This window comes from Pithys albifrons, chromosome 6 (genome assembly GCF_047495875.1).
Source record: "Pithys albifrons albifrons isolate INPA30051 chromosome 6, PitAlb_v1, whole genome shotgun sequence".
Lineage (NCBI taxonomy): Eukaryota > Metazoa > Chordata > Aves > Passeriformes > Thamnophilidae > Pithys > Pithys albifrons.
Window position 1 is genome coordinate 54652617 of NC_092463.1, and position 25119 is coordinate 54677735.

Consider the following 25119-nt stretch of genomic DNA (forward strand, 5'->3'; position numbering starts at 1 on the left):
GAGAAAACTTTACTGTCAGAATAGTATATTTTTATTATGCCACTTGCTTTATTCAAACACTTCTGAATGCCAAATAACAAAAATTTGCAAGTGTGTGCAAGTATGTACTATGTAATGTGTTAGAATATGCCTAGAATGGCATGGGAACACAGGTGATTATGTATCAGGTCAACCATACAATTTTGTTTATAAAATTTTGAAGAACATTCCTGAAAGTTACAAAATCATATTATAACCTGCACATTCGGGTTCTACAGCGGCTGAGGGATTGAAGAAACATGTTTGATCACATTGTCAACCCTCACCTTGGGTGCAAAGGGAGGGAGGATGGAGAAGTGGCCTCTGGCTGTGACCTGCCACAGACCGCAGAGAGGACACAGCTCTGGCTGTGACCTGCCATGGCACAGCAGTGAGGACACAGCTCTGGCTGTGACCTGCCATGGCACAGCAGTGAGGACACAGCTCTGGCGGTGACCTGCCATGGCACAGCAGTGTAGATACAGCTCTGACTGTGACCTGCCATGGCACAGCAGTGAGGACACAGCTCCGGCTGTGACCTGCCACGGGACAGCAGTGAGGACACAGCTCCGGCTGCGACCTGCCATGGCACAGCAGTGAGGACACAGCTCTGACTGTGACCTGCCATGGCACAGCAGTGAGGACACAGCTCTGGCTGTGACCTGCCATGGCACAGCAGAGAGGACACAGCTCTGGCTGTGACCTGCCATGGCACAGCAGTGAGGACACAGCTCTGGCTGTGACCTGTCATGGCACAGCAGTGAGGACACAGCTTGGCTGTGACCTGCCATGGCACAGCAGAGAGGACACAGCTCTGGCTGTGACCTGCCATGGCACAGCAGTGAGGACACAGCTCTGGCTGTGACCTGCCATGGCACAGCAGAGAGGACACAGCTCTGGCTGTGACCTGCCATGGCACAGCAGTGAGGACACAGCTCTGGCTGTGACCTGCCATGGCACAGCAGTGAGGACACAGCTCTGGCTGTGACCTGCCATGGCACAGCAGTGTAGACACAGCTCTGACTATGACCTGCCATGGGACAGCAGTGAGGACACAGCTCTGGCTCCCTCTGCCTGATGTCCAGCAGACAGGTGAGAATGGTGCCTGCCCCTGATCTCCCTCTGGCTGCACACTGAACCCTCCAGAAATGCAGCAGGGGGTACACCACACTGGGCACCCTGGCAGAGGCCCTTAACTAAAACAGGGAATCCGAATCCTGGGATTTGACAATGCCAAGTATGCAATTGTCAAATTGTCTTCCTTGATGAGTTAGTGAAAGCACAATTAAAGTATGTCCTTTTCATCTCGTTCTTTCTTCCTACATGTAGAAAAAAGGCCTTTTTTCTGCAACACCAAGGAAAACTACATTTCTATTTTATACACAGAAGAAATGACTGCATACCAAATAAGCATGGGTCATCTGTACCAAGAAAACATGGAAAAATTCTTTTATCTTCATGTATAAATACTTTTTATTTATATTGTTTCAATTTTAAACAAGATTCCAACAGTATTACTAATGGTAAACTAAAACCTTTTTCTAACCCAGAAGCAAAAATTTGTTTGTTTTTGTGATATTAACAGTACACACCAAAGTCCACTGTCACTGATGAGTCACATTTTGCTGACAGCTTGTGTCCAATATTTAAAATTTTTAAAAAGCATTCTGACTATTTTTTCAAGAAAAAATCAATTATTACTGCAGGCCACAAATATGCAACCAGTGCTGACTTCCTGTCTATGAATTTAATCCCATCAGCCATGAGTTAGAGTGCGATCAAATCCTGCCCGATCAAGTTTCAAAATAGATCACTCACCAGACTTAAGGGAGAATTCTGAAATTTCACCAGAATCCCAAGAGCTCATAGCGTGCTGGACACAGCATGATGTTTCTTGTAATTTTAATTGGATCTATGTAGAAATACCCTGGACCAGCTTTTACATAAGCAAAGACATTAAGACAAGTCTGGTTACATCACGCGAGCTTGTTCTTTGCTCTTTTTTGCTGTTTCCTCAACAATATTTTAAAATAACTCAATACTAGTGCATCAACTACTTGGTGAGAGGACCATTCCTGAATCTTAACATCACCTCTAGGAGTATGTTTCTCTTACTACTCAGCTTCTTGGTTTATTTGCTGAACTCAAACAAAACCACATCTTTCTCATTATATATATGCTTCAAACGCTTGGTGGCTGCACTATGTGTGGCCACATACAATAAAGTTATATAGGAAGAAGCGGTAATTGTTTCGTTGTGCTCTGCTTTGTCTTTGATAAAAAAAACAAAACTTAACATTTCATATACACAACAGTCCTTTAATAAAGGAATTGTGATGTTGTGGAACTTTTTATTGCTTTATGTGAAACAACAGGAACTACATTAACAATAAAATGCTGTGACCCAAAAACCCATCATGATTTCCCATCAAAGTTCTGTAGCAAACATAGACAGTAAAACATCTATTTGACCAATATAACTCTATGAGGTTTTTAGATTTACTGCAGATATTGTCACTGATAACTCAATTTGGAACATTGTTTGTGCAACACCACCAGTGCACATACAAATGAAACCCTGTGTCTCTGTCAGACTCACAATTCCTGCCTACTCCTGGCCACAGGAACATTATGCAGGGTTAGGTGAATAAGGTTTAACGTGCTGCAGGTATTAAACATGGTGTTCTGGTAACAGAAACACCAATAGAACAAGTAAACCCTGCCAAGCAGCACTTCATCTTTGGGCAGCGTGACCACAACCCCACAGCAGAGGTGACAGTGCTGCACACCGAACCACAGGTCTGTGCCAGGCACAACATTCTCACTCTGGTCTACAACACTATTTTGAAAACCTTCAGAGAAGCTGAAAAATGCTCTAAAAAGTGTCATTTTTTCTCAAATTCCAAACTGAACCTTCAAATGTTAATTTTAGTTTTAACTAATCACTGTGAAGTTTGTCTAATGGTCTTGTGTTCTGAACAACATGTCAGTTTGTGTTTAGTGTGAATAGTTTTATACCAAAATAAGTGCTTTTGCCAAAGAATTGTATCTAATGGGACATACCAAAGGGGACCATCACTGAACCTGAGGATTAGATCTGGGAAAAACAAAATTCTTTTTCTATTATGCATTAACAGCTGGCTTTTGCAAGTTAATAGTCAGGTTACATTAATTTTTAATTCAGGTCAGGAAACATTAAAAACCCTTGTCATGCTTCTTCCACTTGGGGACTCACAGTTGCCTGAGTGTATGGCTTACAGTTACATAGGAAGTGTGGGACTGGGTTATTAAAAAAGATTCTAGAGAACCTTCTTTGTGAGAGAAATGGTTTGAAATCTTGGTACCTCTACCAAAATACACAAGTGTATAGAAGAAACTTCTTAAATATGTTCTATATTCAATCCAGCTTTTTGCACTCCTTGATGGTGAAATCAAAACTTATTTAAACTTGTTTCAACACTCATGATACATCATTAAAAACACCCCAGCATTTTTACTGTCTTCTTTTTTCCCCCCCTCCTTGTTCAAACTTTCCCAAATGTGGAATCTAACCCAACTGCTACAACACCCCAAAATACTCTCTACCTCTCAAGGTAAAGAGCTATGTGGACTTCTTGTCTATTTTTATTAGAGGAACTAAAAATCAGAAACTAAAGCAGAACTGAAGTGTCCTCATAATGTAGGATTAATGAGGTAGTAAGAATAAAATTGGGAAATGGGAAATCTCTACAGATAGCTCATTAGCTCTTTCTCCAAATTAAGTATTAGTGGCAGCAATAAATGTGAAACAACTCACAATTCTGCTTCTCAAGGCTTCAAAAGAGAAGGAGCAGGGAAAGATGAACTCATAATTAAAGGTGGAAGAAAGTTTATTTGCTGGGATTGAAAAATTTAATACCTCACCATGCTAAGTTATATAAGAATAAAAATACTTGGTACACTCTTTCCCAAAAGTAGTCTTGAGCAATTATGTACAGCTCTAAACTAAAACCCATTTAAATAAAAATTTTTTACAGGTAAAATGAAGAGAAAAAAATCTACCACTTCATGCTCCATACATGTTGTTAAGCACTAGTTTAAACTGGAAATTTTGACATAGTTTCTACACATTTGTCAACGTTGCTTTTGCCTTCAGCAGACAGTTCTGTGTTCTGTGATTGGCAAAGTTCCACATTTTTTATTCTAAAAACTTCATGTCAAAACCTATTTCTAATTTAAAACATCTAGAAATTGTTTGATTAGAATGCATAATTTAAATTAAAAATTACTGATTTATTTCTCAGCTTATTGTTGCACAAAGCCTTAATTTCTACTCAGTTAAAAGAGGAAACTTCTTGCATTTTATTTATGGCTACTCATAAATGCCTCACACACCATCTGAAGGATGGAAGGTTGTATTTTTCAATTTCTATCATGTTACTAGTCTGGCTAAACTGCCACAGTAACTACTACTTTGCAGTATCAAGATGTACCAATTACCAATGATTAAACACCTATTTCCCAAGCTGGGTTGTATAACAATATTCACATTAAACAAGGATTATTTAATATTCCAAGTCCCCATTCCAAATTTATCTCCTTGGACATGTACATCCTAAATAGCAGGACCTGAGCCAGCCAAAAGTGCCACACCACCATACTGGGACACTATGAAAACACCACTGTATTGGGACACTGAAATAAATGCAGTTGTACGACCAGAGTTACACTTTTGAAATAATTACTTGAAAAATTTGCATTATCTACATTCTCCTATTGACTATATTCTACTTTGCCCACATCACACAGTATGTACTCTCTCCCTCTCCCCAAAAACCAAATCAATACAAGGAATTGAAAACACGTATACAGTTAAAACAAGTCATTCATAACATTCTCCAAAGTTAACAACTACACAGACTGAGAACTTAACGTGTAAGTTTTGGCCAACGTTTAATGTGCCAAATTAAACAAAACGGTATTCCAATAAACAGTTTTCACACAGTAACATCAGAAATAATTCTTCTCAATTATTTTGGTGACTAAATATAATTCAATCCTAATTCTCTAACCAATCTTATAAGCCTCCCTTTATTTCTGGGTACATGCATCATAATCATCATGATCCAAGATCAGTAAAGTGTGATTCTGGAGCAATGTCCATAACAGTCTAGTCAACAACTTCCACTGACATCAACAAGTTTTGGAATGAACCTTCCTACCTGTCATGTATCTCCTGCCACTGCTTTCTCTATTCTAACAATGCATGTAATGTAAAAAGATGCAAAATAGCCGTGGTTTTCCATACAGCTTACCCTGTAGAAAGCAGTTGTCAGGGGCAGCAGCGCTGCAGCAATGCTGTACTCTTCTGAAGATGAACAATCCTGCAAGAAAAACATACACAGAAAATAAGCAAAACCATTGTCAATGTTATGCATTTTAATTTCATTTCTGCCTCTGACACATGTAATTTTTAATAACTCAGTATCATGGAAGAATAACACATAATATATAGTCTCTTCATGATTTCTCCTAGCTAGGTATTGCTCGGCTTTTTCCCCTTTAAGAAATTTTTTAGCAGAGTTGTCACTCCCATGTCTGAAATACAACTTCACCACCATAATTTACATATAAAAATGAAAGAACTTCTCATTTAGGAAAGAATAAAAAGATAGCTTGCTTTCATTTGGGTCAACAGCAAATCTGACTAAAATGGAAGTGATGTTATAACCAAAGAATGCTCTTTTGAAACGTTTACATGAAGAAAATGACATTTATGTAACATGAAATAATCACCTCCACAGCCTCTACAAAAGTTTGGCACAAGCTTAACATCTATAAGATGAAAACCCATTCTCTTCACAATCTCTGAATGTCTCATTCAAGTCAGTTGTGTCATTTGTGTCTCTCTAGGCTGAAAAGGGTATGCCAAAGTAAATCAACCTGTAATTGCACTGATGAAAGTAGTGATTTTATTACGGAAGTCTTTTAAAAGAAACCAGAATTGGAATGTAACCTAATATTTAAAAAACAAACTACTTGAATTTTTGAGATTTTTTTTTAAAAAATAATAGAACAAAAAATATCCAACAAGAGTTAAAAAGGATACTTTTTTTTTAAAGTGATTGGATGTTTTTTCATTGGCTCCTTCTGCCAACACTGAAGAACACAACACACACAGCTCTACCAAACAACTGTATCGCCACTGTGCCCCTGCATGATGAACACCAACACAACATTTCCAGCTGAACAACTCATTCCAGTATTCTTAACATCCATTCTTACAGTGGCACCCTCCAACTCAAACCACACTCCAATTAACTATAGTATATGACCAAATGCCAAAATTGAAATATCTCAAGTGTTCCTCTGCCAGTTTTTTCATTTATGTCTTCATCTTTTATCAACAGTTCTCAGAGCAACTAGAAAAACCTGGCAACAGCCAACTGTGATAGCAGAAATATAAAATCTACATTACAAGAACAATCATGTTAAGGATCATTACAATGCTATTTGCTTTCATCTTTCTCTTCTGTCTTAAATGGCTGCTGAGTGACTGTGGATTGCAGGTTTAAAACAACAGACCAAAAAACTCATCACAGGCCTATTTTGCTTCTCAGCATTTCAGAAGTCCATTTCATCCTTTGTGCTTTTTTCAGTAACAAATACTTCATCATTGACTACTTTAATCAACCTCACTTAAACAGAATACCAATGTCCATTATAGTTAAACACGGTTGCATTTAGAAAACTACTGACATGTCTGTCCTGAAAGGGCAGACAAGTTCACAATTGTGAAGGTTTATTCCTGCAGAGAGTTACTGAAGGTAACATGTCTAACTTTGCATGAATACCTGTGTGCTGACTATACATGGGCAACAAGGGGTGTGCAAGTGCTCACACTGCACAACGCATTCCAATCTGGCAGAGGAAAACAGTAAGAAAAATGGACACTGAGAAATTCAATGTATGTTTCAATGATGCCTCAGTATTGTGACATGTGTATGAAAACCCCAAATTAGTTTGTAAGATGTCAGAAACATTAGGGACACAGCCTCGGCTGCTTTTAATTTTCAATTTCTGCATTATTTCCTATTGCTATCCATACTTTTAATCCCTATTTGGAAGTCAGCTCATGTATTTTTAGTTTAATATAAATACATGACAAATATTGTTAGTGCTTTTTCACTTAATATGAAAATTTCCCATTTAAAATGAGACTTAACAGCCTTTGGGATTGTGCAACAGCTTTCAAAGAAATACATATCTTATTTCTGTATGTGCTTATTTATAACCAGGTATAAAATGATCCATCCTCAATTTCAAGTCATCTACTTAATCCCTCAGCTCAAATTATTTGTAAGAGTTTGGGCTCTTACCCAAAATATACATAAAAATATCTTTATAAAAACTGAGCAATGTATCTTCACCTAGAGAGCATTCAGTATTCCAAGAGCTAACATATGTCTCAAAGATATATATCATCACCATATAAACAACACATTCAATTACTTTTCCATTCCTTCTTGCAAGTATGAAATTCTCCACATACTCTATGTCAGCAGTACCCCCTCGACTTGTAGTATGGATGTATTATCTATATATATTTTAATTCTCCAGAATATGACAAGGAATGCAAGGTGATCTCAGTTAGGAATAAATGCTGCTTTCAGATCAGTGGAACTAATCAACTGCTTGTCTGCTCTGCAGCTGCAAGACAGAATGCCATAGTTAAAAGAGATGTTGCAATGAAATCTCAGTTTCTCGATTTTACAAGCAAACCAAAGTACCACAAATGTCACATATGTGTTGTAGGCAATTAATTTAGACTCCTGAAACAAAGCAATCCAGCTGCCTTATATATAATGTCTTTACCAATTGTGAAAAATATCTCTTACTGCTGCTACAGAAGTACACAAATCAAATACCATAAAATAATTAAAGATGTTCCCCCTAATTTGCACAAAATGAAGCTGAAACACATCTGGGGAACAAAAATCGTTTTCAGAAAATTAATCTCCCAAACCCAATGTCTTGTGACAGTGAAATACAGACTTCCACCATGCCACGTGCAGAGTCCTGCTTTGAATCCACGCCTAATTGAGTGAAATCCTGGCACATAGTTCTGGCCATACTGATCGTATATCCAGACAGTTGCTGAACTCTGTAGCAGATTGGAAGTGTTACAGGAATTCATGTACATTTAAAATAGCTTTGCTATACTGAATTGACAAGTGAATAATAAAAGGAGAATGTTTTTCCTTACATCACTTACTTTAATAGCACATGTGATTTACTTTTATGGTTCGGCCAGTTTAAATATGCAGCAAAAGTTTGGTGGTTTGATATTGCCACTCAGCTGCAGAGCTGACAGCTTGGCAGTCACAGATACTGAGTGCCTGCATGGACAGACTGGGCTGTCAGGGGTGAAGCACCAACAGCTTGGGGAATTTGATAGGTGGCTTAGGCTTCTGGCACTGGAGAGACAACTAACCCTCCTGCTCAGTCGACCTCAGAACAAGTACTGCCCTGAGCTTTGGTCTGGAAAACAAGGTATTGCATATCATTGTTGAGATGCCCTCTGCAATCTGGTCCTGGTGGAGAACAGTTAAGGAAAGTCACCCCAGGTAAAGATGCCTCCTGGATCTGCTACTGAATGCACAGGTGCCAACTCAAGAAAGCCCTTCAGCCCCTTTGATGTGCCACTGGCTCCAAGAACAAGTCCGAGTCAGTGAAGCACAGCGACAGTAAAGCACAGGCTTACCCATCTTCCTGCAGTAAACAACAACTTTGAACTTACGGATTTCTATTTTCTCTTAGTCACATGATAGAAATCTGGAGGAAATACATGAATTATCACGTAACAGTTGGAGTGCAATTTTCTTTTTAAATGAATCTTGACAGTCTCTCTCATTAATTGCTCCTTGCTACAGTGTTTCTGTGTTAAACCCCATTCTGCATTGGGCACTAAGCTTTTTAAACTGACACCACATTTTTAATAATCTACAGAAATCTGAGTATACCGAAAACTTGTGACCCAATTTTGTCTTAGATCCAGCACCACCATGAATATGTGGAATTCCCCGCAGGTCTGACTCGCATGAAATCAGCGGAGCGTGCAGGGAATGCATTCAGAGGGAAAAGCTGAATGTGGCAGCTCCTGATCCATACCTTTTTGGCAGTGCAGGATGATGCAGGCATGGCCGAGTAAAAATACTGCTCAATTAACCTGCATTGTCCTTCTGGAGGAAAACTGAATGCTGTCTATTTTCATTCACACCAAGAACATTCACCACTCTGCTGGACTAAGCTCACAATGAATCCACAAAAAAAATGCCAGAAACATTGGGTCATATGGTTTTTATAGCACTAACACAAGAGTTGTTAAGTCAGCATGTGTAACTACGTTCAGTACATTAGCTACAAATTACAGGTGAAATACTGGTTCCAAATTCAACAGATGATTTCACCGCTGTCAGGATTTAATCCTTATTGTTACAGATATATTATGTGGACAAAGTTTTACTGAAACACAAATTTTTTATTGTTGATACACGTTTATATTTTGGAAATAAAACCTCTCAATCCTCATGCACAAGACCATTCCTTCTATTTAAAGTAGTAAGAGAATTCGACAGTCCAGTTTAGAAAAAATGTTTTGTTTGTTTAAAGGAATAGGAATTCATCACGCAGAACTGAAATGTTACTCAAAATCATAATTTAATTTTAATGAAATGATTTTTTGTTTTCATTAGAGAAGATCAATAAAGTATATTCACTACATGTGAATACAATATTAATGCACTTAAACTATTACAAATTGCAGTTTTGAACAAAGAAAACCTATTCCATGATAACTGATAATACAACCAATGTTCATTATATTCAGTTTTTGCAGAGTTAAAAATCCAAGTAAATAAACTGACAATTTCACAAAAATTAATTATAATGTAACAATATGTTGTCTTGAAAGAAAGGTGAAAAAACACAGTCCCATTTTGAATTTTCACAGTAACTTCTAAAAGTATTTCAACTACAAGTTTTAACTGCACAGTTAAAGACACCATCTAAAGCCATAGTAAAAATGACACACTTTATTGGAATAAATGCCAATATGACATTAATCACCTACATTACTTGTTACTAAAGAAAGTTTGTAATCTTATTGAATTCATGTGCAAAACTATCTTTTTCAGTGAAAAATTTTTTATTTGTTATTTCTTGGTAACATTCATACAGAGTTTTGCCTAGTGAAGTTAACATCAGTGCTAGCTGCTGTTCTGCTTCATAACGGGATCAAACTGGCCTTTTTTTTCCCCCGAAGGTGAAATCAAACCTTTCAGAGACAGCTACAATTTTGTTAAATGCAACTCTTCTGGGACCTGAGAAACAGGATGGAAAACAGCCTTACCTAGGAGGCCCATACAGACGACTACCTGGCACCTCATCTTTTAGCAGAACTACAAGAACACACTCAAAACTCGGACAATACTGCCTTACATAATTCTCATTATTTTTAAAACTTCTCATTATGATAACAATATAGACAACCCTTTCAAAATTATTAATTTGTAAACCCAACTCTTCACAAATGACCTTAACACATCTGATGTGTTACTCATTGACGCAGCTCTGAATTGTGCCAGATGTAGTAATTCCTTCGTCCTCTACAGCAAACACATCCATCTAAGTGCCAGTGCAGAAGACAAAGGAACTCAACCCAAACCAGAAGAAGCCTCCCCAATTTGTTTTGACTTTGTGGTCTTTCTGCCTGAGTAGAAGCTTTTGTAATGACCATTTCATTAAGAAACCTGTCATGTCAGCAACTGAATGCAGATGTTGTAGGGCTGCCATTTCAGGTCGCAGGGGATCTGATCCCATTTCAGAGGGATTTTACTTCCTGAAGAACTTCATATTTGTCTTCACCTGACCCTGAATTGGACATTGTGGTATAAGGAACAGAACTGAACTGATGCAATTTAGATGGAGTTACACAAGCACAGTGTTTACTGATTTTTAAGTTTCCTTTTGCTTTACTCCACTCATTCATGAGCTAACAAATACAACATATTTTTTCTGTGCAGCTTCACTGTACTCCTGATTTCACAGCAAGACAAACCAAGAAACAACATTTCACTCAAAGAAGAGCTGTCAAGGCTCCCCCTGCCTCCCCACGTTTTCTCAATAAATACATTTCTGTCTAGGTTTGAGATTAGTCATTTCCTCCTTCTTGTAACAAATTACATTTAGGAAATCAAGCACCTCAATTTTTAGGTGCATAAATCACACATTTGTCACTGTATTTTTACTGTACCCCCAAAGCCTAAAAACATTAAACTTTTTTTTGCAAGATACTGATAAAAACAAGAATGCCATCCCTTGCATCTAAGCACATCTGAGTTTCTTTAACAGAAATGCCATGCATGTTTCTGAATACTGTCATGAGGCCCATGGCAATAAAGTTCAACATACTCAGGCTGTAATCTTCTCCCAAGGAAATGGTTGGGATGCCAAGATGCCTTTTGACTTTTATTTCACAGCAGGGCTTCATTCACAGTGACTCTGTCCAAACCTTAAACTACACCAGCTGTGATACATGGTCCTGCACAGTAATTTGTAAAAAGTATGTGACAAACAACACTCAAATGATACAATACACTGCGATTCATGACAAAACAGTGATCAATATCCATTAACTGCTCAGCTGGAGAAGGGCAATTAATTCATAATGTATCTACAAACTGTAGTGTACTTCTAAAGCCCTGGTAGACCAAAGCATTGCTGCAGCAATTGCAAAATATTAATACAGGACACTTTGTAAACTGCTGTACAGACAGCCTGTTAGACTGAGTTGAGGGACAGAAAACCACTTAAAATATTAGAAGAACTATACAAATAGATGTAATATTACAGTATAGTCCAGTTACCTACCAGTGAATCAGCTCACAAGCACACAGCACACATTGCAATGCATTCTAGCATTCACTTGGTGCAAAGCAGTATTTGCTCTCCCAAATTATAAGCACTCTTAAACTGTCCAACATGTATGAATACACTCATTTTGCTTAATTTAATTTTACTGCTCTTCCCTAAGTTTCATGCAATTTTTCAATTTCACGTACTTTTAATAAAAATGCATCAGATCATCAGTGCAGATTCTACACAATTTTTACAACTTAACAGGAATGAACTTCTAAAAAACCCTCTAGATTTATATGGGTATGTAAAGTGATTCATTGAAAAATCACTTTTCCACTTGAGAAGAATAATGTTTGGATAGAAGGAGAATTCTGCACCCATCTTCTGAAATGCAAAGAATCGACACTCACTTCAAACTAAAAGATTTTGGGTCTAGTTCACTATGGAGAAACTGAACAAACAATGTCTGATGAAATGTGACTTGGAAGTAGGGCTCACTGAAAATTTTCCACTGAATTGCATGTGATAGCAAAATAATTTTTTATTTATGCTAAAAACCCTCAATGACATCATCTTAGAAAGAGAACTTCTAATCCCTAAAGTTTTCCCCTTGGGAGACTTAGTCTCTTGTCAACTCATTTTCTGGGGATCCAGAAATAAAACCTTGGACAACAATTCAAAGAAGGCAAGGAACAGGTTTGGGGGACCTACAGGCTCCACTGTAGGGAGCAAGTCCTTAGAGAGGACATTTTCAGAGACAGGAAGGACAACAAAGTGACTGAGAACAGAAAGCACTGACTGGCCAAGGGAAAATGGATCACCTTCTACAATGAAATAACAAGCTCTGTAGCTGAGGAAAGAGCAGCGTGCCCCATTTACCTTGGCTTTAACTGGGCTTTTGACACATGCTGCTTTGGTACCCTTGTGGGTAAGCTGGGAGATACGGTCTGGATGAAGGAGTGGAAAACTGATTACACTCAGACTCAAAAGACAGTGGTGAATGGCTCCAAGTTTAATAGGCAGATGGGTCAGAGTCAGGTTTTCAGGGTTTGATACTGCGGCAAATGCCATCTAATGTTTTCATTAACAACCTGGAAAATGGCATGAAATGCATCTTTATCACATTTGTGAATGACACCAAATTTGGGAGAGTACAAAATTTCCTTTCAACGTGAAAAGAAAGGGGAATATTATGAAGCACCTTGATGTCAGGAAAAAACCAACCCCAAAACATTACAAGAATAGCAATGGACAGAAGTGGTGAACAAACCTGCAGTAGTGATCCCAAGTTTCTCAAAGGAGTATGTGAGGCAAAGAGTAAATACTTGGAAACAACACTTCAGATTGATGGGAGATAGGAGAGGGAAGAGTATCTTGTACCAAGTAATAAGTGTTAAAACATTAGTCTCACCAAGAGTTATACTCATAGTGGGGGCAAAAGAACAAATCAGAAAGTTTATGGATCTGATCCAAGAGACTGAAACTGTGAGGAGAGCCACAACTGAAAGAATCCCAAAAGAAATAAGCAAGTATAGAAAGGGAAAACAGTGTGCTCAACCAGCACAGACAGAAATTACTGGAGAGAAAACTGATGCCAGTTCTATGTATCTGTATCTCTATCTATCCCAAATGCATTCACAGGGCTCTGGCAGGTGCTCCTGGGAACCCAAGCATGTTTGCACGGCTGTAACACTGCTGGGAGACACAGACTGCCCAAGTGGGGGCTCTTTTCAATACGGATTTGACGTCTTGCTGCCAGACTGCTTCAGGTTTTTCAAGCCAACCTTGACAGTACTGAAAGGTCTTGCTACAGTTTTGGCAGAGGCACCAGTTAGTCTGTGTACAGCTGCACCACAGGACAACACGAACGACAATGACCAGCTGCTTCTGGAAGTTTTCCTGGATCAGCTTTGCTGGTGCAGCTCCATTTCTGGATTCATGAAACAAGTGTCAGCTGCTAGAAGAGGATATTTCTGGGATGACCTGCAATGGCTGCAGAATTTCAAGGATGACAAAGGGGAGTTTTGTGGTTTTTCTTGAGGTAATTCTGACTATGATGTTGTGAATCTTGAATTCATCCAGCAAGGGCTTTTCCATTCTCAGGCATGGATGACGCATTGTATTAGTTGCGCGGGTGAATTTGACAGAACCTGAAATCCCATGTTGCCAACCCTGCTGCCAGATCTCTCTGCTCCTTAATAGCTTGGAATGTAAATTTTCTACTATGTTTCAAAGAGTAGTTGCAGTTTTAACATTAATGGCTGTTGTAGCAGTTGTTTAATCCAAAAATCAACCCTGTAACAATACCAGAACAGGCTTGTTCCACATGAAAAAATCATGCAACTAAAACTGTTATTAGAAATACCCCATTTTTCTGGAGAAAAAACTTGCAGCAATAAAGTCTCTTAGAGGTTAAACCATACATAGAAAAGAATACCTGAAGCAAATCTGGGAAACTGCAAGACATATGTTGTGCATGATTAGGGACAATGTCGTAGAGCAGCGTCACCCTTGATCAACACACAAAACCTGTGTGCTAGGGAAGAATGCTGTTATGGAGCCTGAAAAGCCCAAGAGATTCAGAGATTTCAAGTCTGCTTGATTTAGTAAAGTGCTCCCTCCAAGATAACATCCATCAATGAAATACATATTCTAATAAAAATATTTAAGCTATGAAAAAGAAAACATAGAAAAGTACAGTCTTTTTATTTAAGTAACTGCAAAGTATTTTAAGTTTGCAGATTGTACTTTTCAGCGCATGGGCAGCAGCCTCTTCTCATATGGATACAGATTTTATTTGAAATCTTACACTTTCTGGTCGTTCAATAATAAAAGTACTATAAATGTATGGGAGGTGTGAGAACTGTTTCTTTTGATACTTATTAAAAATTTATTTCTTGGTTATTAATAAAGAAAATGGAAGAAACAGTAAACCAATTATGAACTGGCAATTGTAAAACTACTCCCTGATCCTTCAGTCTTAAAGCTTGATGACTTGGTACTTTTCTCTGGGACTTCCAAATGGCTTCAGGAAATAAGAAGGTTAGAATTCAATGAAGTAACTTCTCCAACTTTGGTTAGATAAGTGAAAAAGTGAGCTCCCAAAACATACTGGTTTGCCATCGAGCTGGAGAGGCGTGCCTGGATATCCTTGAAATGAATCCCTGTTTTCCATAATAACAGCTCGGCAGGCCAATCACCACCAGAGGAAACAAGGAATCTTGAAGCTTGCTGTGTGGACCAAGGAAGCCCAAGTGCAGTAGGGAATTTGGCTGCAATGGTGTCTTCCAGCAAAATTGTTTCTTTGATACAAATTCTAGAAAATCTTGGTATGACACTTTTCTGTTCCACAGCCTTCTAAATCACTGCTAGTAACAGCAGCTGACTATCTAGCACAGAGAGAGCCTTCTTTGCCAGCTTTTGGGTTTCCAGTTAATCCACCTTAAAACCTTGACAGATGTTCTCATCTTCCTTCCTGCAGGTTTTGTTCTGAACACATTTCTGTTTTGTTCTTACCTTGTTGCAAGGATAGGAAAAAATGCCAGAAGGGGTAGTTCTGCTATGTAACCACAGCAAATGGCAACATTAATAAAAGGGGCACAGTGAAATAATAGTGAAGCACTGAATCCCAACTATACTCATGCTGTTTGAAATTCTTTCCACACAATTCATGTTTGGAGCTTTCAGAAGGATGAGCCAGATTGCAAAGGCTGGAAAAAAACCGAGCGGGCAGCAAAAGCAAAAAGTGAGAAGTTTAAGCATTAGCAATGGCTTTGGCATCCTAAAAACAGCACGACTCCTTCCAGAGAACACACTAGCAAATCACCAAATGAGTGCAGAACAGAATTCTGAAATCAGTAGCCAATTTCTGGACAGCATGGCATTATTTAGATACTGAACAAAACACCGTATCAGCATGAACTGTCAGCCACGTACAATAACTGTGATGACTCACGATAAATACTTCTGATCTGTGACTCTTCATAACAAGAAATATGAACAGACATCCCGATAATTTGACCATCTTCTCATTCCTTTTATCTTACCTGCAGTTCTAAGAAGCAAAGAAATCCTTAAGCTTTCAGGAAGACCTTCGCTGTGAGTCGACATGAATATTTCACCAAGTTTTTAAAATAATTGGCCATTGCCTTCGAAGCACATAACTTTTATCTGCCCTTAAATATGACAACTCAGTGTCAGCCAAAATTCACCACTGCTGTAACAATAACATGAAGGTGCTGCATACTTGATTTTGATGAAAATCTCTAGAAAATACAGGTCATTAAATGGTGGACCTGTATCCTTTAGCTTCATCGTGAAACAGTTGGGTGCACACATATACTACATGCTGCATTTTAATGTTCTTAGTTTTTAATAATGACATCACTGGAGACAGTACAGAACAAAATAAGGATTAACTTATTTCATCTTGTAACAGTAATGAACTTAGCAAGGTCAACATATGAATGGAACCTCTTGAATACTTCAAATAATATTAATCTGGGCAAAGGGGGAAATAAGAAAAAAATTACAGCTATACATGAAGATTACCTTCCAACTTCTGGTAGCACAGCAGCAATCACAGAAGTGAGATAAAGAAATCTGTATGGTAATACTCTGATCATCTCAGAGGCTACAGGACTGCAACAATTTCTGGAATACATAAACGTCCCATATCCAACATACAAAAAAAATCTTAAATTAAACAAACACTTCTCAGCTGAATTGCAGAAAGTGTCAAAATACCAGGTTTCCAGATTTGTCTTTTACTGGCACATGATTTTCCAAACAGTCAACAGGTTCAACTATTTTGTAATAGTGATTAGTGAAGCTGGTTGTCTGTCATAAGGGAAAAAATAAAAGTTGGAGTGATGATAAAATAAATGCAAGAGAGTCAATACTAGCTAAAACATGACTGCCAAAAGATGACTACAAACACAGTGGAAAGAATGCAGAAAACAATGAAAAGGAGACCAAAATGCACAGAGAATTTTGCTTTAGCTGCATCAGGGGCACCTGTTCTGAACTGAAAGCCAGTGCAGACTAAGAAAAGAAATACAACAGCATTTTTGGTTAATAATACAGAACCTAAATGCACCAAACCACTATAATTCATGTGTACAGTCCTAAACAACACTCATTTCTAAAGTACTTCAGCCTTTATTTCTAAAATAAAGCTACATATGTATTCAAAATTGTGACCAAACCAAGCTTTACTTGTGGTATGGTAAAAGCTGAAGGTTTCTGCACTGAATGTAATTTAAAGTGTTCTCAGTTTTTTAAAGTCTTCAGGAAAACTTTTTTATTGGAGAATTTTGAAAGTATTTAGGTTATGACTTAATATGAGTTTATTGAAAATTAATTTTTCATCATTTCTTTCCTATTAGATTATTGCCTGAGTAGCCAAAGACATTTCATCACACTAACATGGCTCCACCAGAACTTAACTACGCCCAAGGACCTCTAAGGTCAGATTCTTTTTACTGACCAGAAAACTGAGCTTGTTCTTTTGGGGCTTTTTAAGTGCAGAGTTATGTCTCAAAGTTTGAAAATTAGATAGGACATTTTAATTTTTTGTTCAGATGGAAAGAACTGAACATAGTCCCTTTACTAAGAGGTAACAGGGAACACAGAACACTCCCTGTAACAGTCTCTCTCTGTCTTAGCAAGTGCCTTCACTTCTCTTGGTGCTCCCAAGAGCATATTCTGTCAGTGACCGAAATAAAAACATTTCAAACTGTCACAGAAACAATATGCACCAGGAAAATACAATGACTTAGGCAAATTTGTTAAACATTATTTTGTTCAAACAGACTTGGAAAAAATGAAATCACTTTGCTACTAGGATCCTAATCCACTTCTCCCAAAAGAGTATCAATAAAGGTCAATAAAACCTGAATGGTCAACAGGTAAGCCCAAAAATATTTGTGGAATATTCAGAAAATTTCTGCCTGCAGAAACAACCTTTAACATGCTCTTGGTGAAAAACATAGCCAAGAATCAGCACTTCTTCCCACAATTTTGATTACTCCTATGTGATCTCAGATGAGATGAATTCTTAGTAGGCTATTGAGGACAGTAAATGTTTGTGTATAAGAAATAATCAGAATGCTCGTGTATTTTAGTATAGCTGTTCTCATCTTTAAGCACAGAATGCCTCCAAGTTTGAATCACAGAATGGTTTGGGTTGGAAGTGACCTTTAAAGCTCACCCAGTCCAACTCTCCTGCAATGGGCAGGGCCATTTTCAACTGCAGCAGGTTGAGCCACGTCCACCCTTACCTCGAACGTCTCCATGGATGGGGCTTCCACCACCTCTCTTGGCAAACTCCTCCAGTGTTTTACCACTGTAAACAACTTTTGCTTATATCTAAATCAACCCTCATTACCCTTTGAACACCCACAATGGCACTCTAAGTAAACTTTAGGTAGGATCTTCCATCTTTCCGTAAGTCCATTTTTCATTAAGAGATAATTATGGTTTGGAATAGTTAAGTATGGTTTGCTGGATTGATTTTAAATTAATCAGTTCCAATGCCTACTGTTTTCATATGCAGGTTGTATCTCCAATTTGAAATTGAAATGAGACAAGACTGAAGGAATTTAGATCTTTGTTATATTGTACTTTTATAACAGTTTATCCTGAAGGAGACCTTTGAAACGAGCACATGTGAAATACCTGTGGCAGTTTCAGTCCCACTGATAAAGCCGAGCCAAAATAGGAAAACCACAGAAGAGAATCTTGTCTAACCTCTGAGCATCCTGGTTTGGATTTCCTCTGCAGTTACAGCTCTCATGTTTGAATCCATACAACACTGTCTCTGACCATGCCCTAGAGGTCGTGAAAAGTAACTGAAAAACCCCAAGCCTACTGTCAGTTTTCCTCACAAAAACTGTTGTACACAGCTACAAGCTCTGTAGGGGTGGAGGCTAAATGGAGAGAGGACAGGGAAGAACAGCCATGGATCACAATCACGTCAGGATCACAGTCTGTGATTTTCTTACACGTGCAATTTGGAGGCTCAGTAGCAAATTGTGTTAACACAACTGCAGTTGTGGCCTGTGGCTTTTAGACAGAACCACATATGGTTGGTATTTCAGCTGCTCCCAAATGACAAAGGCAAGGCTCCAAAATTGTCCATTAAAATAAATTTTTTCTCTTAAATTACTTTTCAGAAAAGCAATTGTACCTTTGAACTTCATAAATATAGTAAGTCAAATTCCAATGAAATCAGTAGTCTAGAATGTTGAATTTGTCATAAGAAGAAGAAATTAAAGGCCACTTTAGTCCACTGTCTTTGCCTGGATTAGTAGTTTTTGTCTTCTTATGTCCAAACCAACAAATTCTTTTGCCTCTGTTCTAACACAAAAAAAATAAATAGAGGAAAGACTTCATTTGGTTTAAGGGTGTAAACGTGTCTACTGGCATGTAAAACACTGACCAAGAAACATGTTGTGGGCAGCCTCTTGTTTTCTGCCATCTGGGAATTTAGACTGTACTAATGCTAATGTTCTTGCACAAGTGGAAAGTATTATCAGAGCATGCATGATATTCACAGAAGCAAATTCTGTGAGACTTGAAAACACAGGAAAACATATAGAATATTAGCAATTACACTAGTGTATTTAAAGTGCAGAAAACTATAAACTTGTTGAGAACTAAAATCATCCCCTGTGCTGTTGAATATGTGTGATACATAATACTCAGATGTCTTCAGAGGCAGACAGGATATTATAATGCAGATAAGGAAAAACACCTAAAGAAGTGCCGAAGATCATGGCATCCTCATAATCCAAGTTGATTTTAAGAGCTGGATATTCCATACACCTGGAGCGCATAGAAAATATTCTATGCCATTGCACGCAACTTATTTAGGTATAACAAAGGACACATATTCTCTAACATGATGTTTAATCAATTAAGATTCAAAGCAAAGGTTTTACAAGGTGTTCAACTGACTAGAGGATTTAACTTCATCAAAATAAGTTGCTTTTTTCCTCAAAAGTCAAATAATCTGGATGAAAAACCAAACCAATTTGACCACTTACAAAGATTGTGGGATTTTAGACTGTTAAACATGCAATTCCAATTTCAGTTTCTGGCTCCCAAAGGGAAGGGAGTTGGTGGCATTTGTTTGTTTGCTTGTTTTATCTACAGACATTAGGTGAAATAATTTTTAAATACTTTGTTGGATGACAAGATAACCAAATCCTGCCCCCAACTGTGTACAAGGAGGGAATTACTAAAAGTAATCCTCATTAAAGCATGTTTACATGGCATTCTCCATGCATCCTAAAATTAAATCATAATTCTGCGCTATACAATTGAAAAAGAATGTCAACAGCTGCGACAAGTTTCTATAACATACACAAATTGTCAAGTTTTTTTTTTTCACACATTATTTTCTGTTTTTGTTCTATAACTGCACACATTTTCAGTGCAACAGTAGAGGCAGGTCTTTTACTGGAAAGATATTAATTCTCATGCTTTTTCTTAAAAATCATTTTAAAATTTCACATATTTCACTATTGTTTGTTTATCATATTAATGCATTTGTCAAAGTTTACACAAAATACTGACAAAACCCAGAACTGGCCTATTTATCTCAACATCACACTTCAGTTTTTGAATACAAGCTGCAAAGATCTCAATTGTTTAAAGCAAAGGTTACACAAACATGACATCAACCAAATGATTAGAAGACTTTGGATATTCAATGTTCTTTCTGTTCTTTCAGAAGTGGCCACATGTGTAAAACAAATAATGAGGATCACACAGCCACCCATTAGTACCTTCTACAGAAATTCCTGCGAAACAAAACAGTTTAAAATAGAAGCTTCATAAAATTCCTTATAGAAACAACAAACTAGTTGATGAGAACTTGGCTGTAATAATGCCAAGGTCATGGGTTCAATCCCCTATGTGGGCCATTGACTTGAGTTGGACTCGATGATCCCTGTGGGTCCCTTCCAATTCAGAATAGTCTGTGATTCTGTGACCCCTATGGCACATTTGTTCTGGTAAGTACTATCAGTGGTCACACACCTTGCAGAGCAGAGCAGTGTCCCACTGCAGCTGCTCTACCTCAGCTTAACACTTAGTTGAAGAGTAAAGCGCAAGGAAAGAGGATCAGAGAGTACACTGCACAGGCATTCCTTCTGCTCATAAAAGACTGCACTGCACCTGTACATATGGGTGGCCACACAGGTGTAGTCACTGAGCGGGGACAGCAAATTAATACTCTGCAATATTCTGTTACTTAATGTATACAGCAAATGATACTCAGTACAGATTAAGTGCATGTACACATATCTAACACTGTTATGCATGTTATCTATAGGGAATTATGGACCTGTACCAAAATAGACATTATATACATATGTAAAATCTCAAATAAAAACAGAATTCCATGGGTTACTTCCTTATGTTTGTATCTATAAAACCTGCACAAACAGAAGTCACTTATTATATTAGCAAAATGCCTGCCCTTTCTAGCATCAAAGACTTTTGTTTTGTTTTTTACTACCTTTCATCATTCCACCTCTTTCCAGACAGGCTGAAGAGCAACTACACAGCAGAGTAACACAATTCCTAACCCAGACTTGTTTTATTTACAGCAGCAAGTAGCATACAAGCCCACGTCTGCTTTTCATCAAGACAACCAAAACTATTTAGAACACAGACTTATTAGGAACACTTGGCAACCACAAGGCCACAATTAGCAGTAATGAACACTTCAGAGCAGTTAGAGCCTACCACAGCAACACTCCAAGGAGCTGCATGGTTTCAGTAAGATACCTATGTGTGAGCATGCCCTGCACCAACAACAAATGTAAGAGGATTGAACAAAGTTCAGCAACAGCAGAGATCCCTTAATAGTAAAGCCTGAGTAAAGCCTGCTCCAGCTGACCAGCAGCCCAGAGACCCATCTGTGATGGGGGAGTTTGGACCACCCTCCTTACCCGTGCCAGGGAGCTGCTTGGGGAAACTCCCTTGGGAGCCCCAAAGCTGCAACCAGACAGAGGAGATGCTGGTGCTCACTCGTAGTTTTGCTTGTTCTTGTATTAAGTCCAATACCCTGCTATCACCTGATAGTTTTATAAAATATTAAGCACTGACCCTTAAAACATGGCTGAAACTGCTCCGATAACTGCACAGAAACATAATGAAGGCACAATCAATATCCCCATACCCTGTGGTCTAAATCTAGTAGTATCTATGGTAAGTTGTATCAACAGAAAATAGGGTGCTATCACATTTATTCTAGCATTTTTAATCCATTTTCATGTTAGCAGCAGGAGACCTGGGGCAAACCAGGAGATTGCCTGCAACCAGAGCCCTCCAGAGATACATGTTCATTCACACACTGAAGAGGCTTCTCTGATCTTAGCAGGATTATTTTAACTTCTACTTCCTACTGAATGATGTGCATGTATGTCTCTGTATATACACTCCCGTGCCCCATGTATGCAGGTGCACACATGGAGGGGAGGAGGCAGCGCATGAACTCCACATGCTTTGGTGAGAAGGTGAGAGGGAGGGAAGCTGAAGGCAGCTGCAGGTATGGACAGCACACTATGGGACTCTAATTTCTGCTAACCCTTCTCATTTCCTTTCTTTAAGTACAGTGTTGTGCAATCATTGCAGAGGGCAGGCCTACACAGAGGTCAGAAATGCTTTCAGGTTAACAGAAATAGGGTTGCGAAGTCTCCAGGGAAACAGCAATTTAGGAAGTTCCCTGCCACACACGAGCTCATTCCTGAACGGCTCTGCTGGCACAGCCACAGTGTGCAAAGCAGCTGCCTGGTCACCAAGAAAGTTCCTCACTAAAACCACAGTGGCACTTTAACACTGCTGGAAGCAACATCCCTGGTGTGAGGACACACACAGGGAACCGGACAGACACCTCTCTGTGGAGCCCATGGCACACACAGCTGTCCCTAAGGGATGCAACAAGGAATTACCTGGACACTGTCACCTGTACAGGGAGAGCCCTGGCCCAGCAAAGGGTGGTTATGGCTGTGACAAAGTGGTCATCTTTCTTGACACCTGACTGGCCTGAGAGCAGCAGCAGTGAGGCTGGGGAGTCTGCAGTGCTGAGAGGCAGCAGCACACACATCCCTGGCTTCAGGAACACACACAGAAACAAACTCTGCTTTCTGGATTTCATAAACAGATGCCTGTGAATGGAATTTTCCTGGACTCTGTGGTCATCCAATGAGATGGAATGAGAACAACAGTATGTTCCTCAGAGCAAAAAAAGGAAAAAGAAAAACAGATCAACAATACAATCTTCTACAGTGTACTTCCATTTTTTTCCCTAGAGAAATTAAGTGAGCACCATCAGTTCAATATCAGTGCAATGATATTTTGGTACTGTGCAATCTCTTGTAAAAGAGACATCATCAGAAATCTTCAGGAATAGCAGCTTCTTTTATTAAGTCCAGATCATTACAAGTGGTCCCCTAGAAAGTCAACAGAATCAAAAAGCTGTTGTTTCTACTTTTTGCGTATTAAACAATTGACCAGAGAAACTGTGCCTAAAAAAGAAAATAAAAAAATAATCTGCAGCACAATACAGAATTAAATCAGGGAGTTTCAAGTCCAAGCCTTAAAAACTTGAAGCTTCTTTCTTTCACTTAAATAATACTATGACTACATTTAACATGATGAGAAAGATCAAACTGTTAATAACTGATGAATTAATAGAATTAAGTGTGGCCCTGTTAAACCCTCATGATTTCTCTTCATGATATATTTTCTATGCTTTAAATTAGGTTAAAGTATTTTCAGATATTGCTGTTGTTCAAACATGAATTTTGAGACTCTGCTTCCAGGAATGTAGGTCAAACTGAGAAACAAAAGGCAGGTCATGAAATAAAAGCCTGAAAGGACACAAACCTACTACAACCCTCCAAAATAAAAATGTTTAGCAACATGATTTTCAGCATAAAATACAAGAAATGCTAGTTCATTTAACCTTCATATTGCCAAGAATTTGAATCATATGGCACACATGCACAGCTGATTTTCTCTCAGGAGCAATAAAATTTTTCCTGTTATTGGACAGCATTTGCAAACCTCTGAATTTTCAGACCTGGCTGACAATTTTTAAACTTTATCTGGTGTCAGAATATATATAAAAGTTATTTGCTTAAGAAAAATGAATTTATTTATAGAATGCTATTGTTTTTAATTTTGGACACTAAAGTTTCTTTCACAAGAGAGTGTATAGTAAGTGGCAGAAAGAGGCCCTTATTACAGCAAAGCAATAGAGAAGAATCACAAGCAAAGTTTGAGAGGCAAAATTAATTAATACAATCTTTCATCTGCTTTTGACCAATGTTGGAAAATAGATGATGGCCCAGACAGACCTTTATTGTAACCTAATAACGTTAAACTTCTAATTTTGCCCTGGTTGCTTCTAAGACTTCCTACAGTTGCGTTTTATACTGTAAGTATACTTGTAGAAGATTACCTGTTAGAAAAGGAAGCATCTGGTTATTGCCACTATGGAAAGCCATAGCAATCTATTAGAATTTATCTAAAGCACTACAGCAATGACTAATTTGCCGATTATTAAAGATATTCTCTCAGTTACAGTGATACAACACGTGCCTATTCACACAGACGTGACTTTGGAGCAAAGCAGGTCCTAAACCAGCACCAATGACTTTGTAAACTGTCCAGCTATTGGGAAGACCCCATTCCTTTGCTACACCTAAAGAGTAGAATTTTGAAACTATTTATGTATTTAGCAGTTTTATGCCCTTTTCCCCCACTCTAACCACATTTAAAATACGAATCCAGATGTCTGGGTCACATATGTTTTCCAATTTGACTCACATTTACCAAACAAAAGCATTAATATGCAGTTAGGCAATAACACTGACCAACATCTCACAGAGGAAGTGTTAGACTGCAACGTTGTTGTTTTGGAGTTTTTCCACAGAAATAAAACTTTTTAGGAAGCCTTATTGTTCCTGTTAACTATTTTATGCAAATTGTTTAGAATGTCTTTTTAATATGAAAATCGTTCCCAATTATCAAATACCATCCCCACACTACCTTGAGGCCTCTTCTTGCCTTTACTACCATTTTATCAAATTAAGTACTACTGTATTTCAAAATCTGGTGCTCACTTGCTGCTTTCAGAGGAAAGTCAGACAGACAACTGAAAATCTGGACAAATGATGTATGAAA

At 38.2% G+C, this 25119-nt stretch overlaps 1 protein-coding gene across 6 annotated transcripts in view; it reads right to left on the reverse strand.

Moving 5' to 3' along the window:
• The window catches only part of SBF2 (SET binding factor 2), a 259930-nt gene that overhangs the window by 66832 nt on the left and 167979 nt on the right, over positions 1–25119 (reverse strand). For all 6 annotated transcript variants that reach the window (XM_071558954.1, XM_071558953.1, XM_071558956.1 and 3 more), the window contains one exon: positions 5313–5381. In XM_071558954.1, the coding sequence (XP_071415055.1) occupies positions 5313–5381 (69 nt within the window). The remainder of the gene's footprint in view (positions 1–5312; positions 5382–25119) is intronic.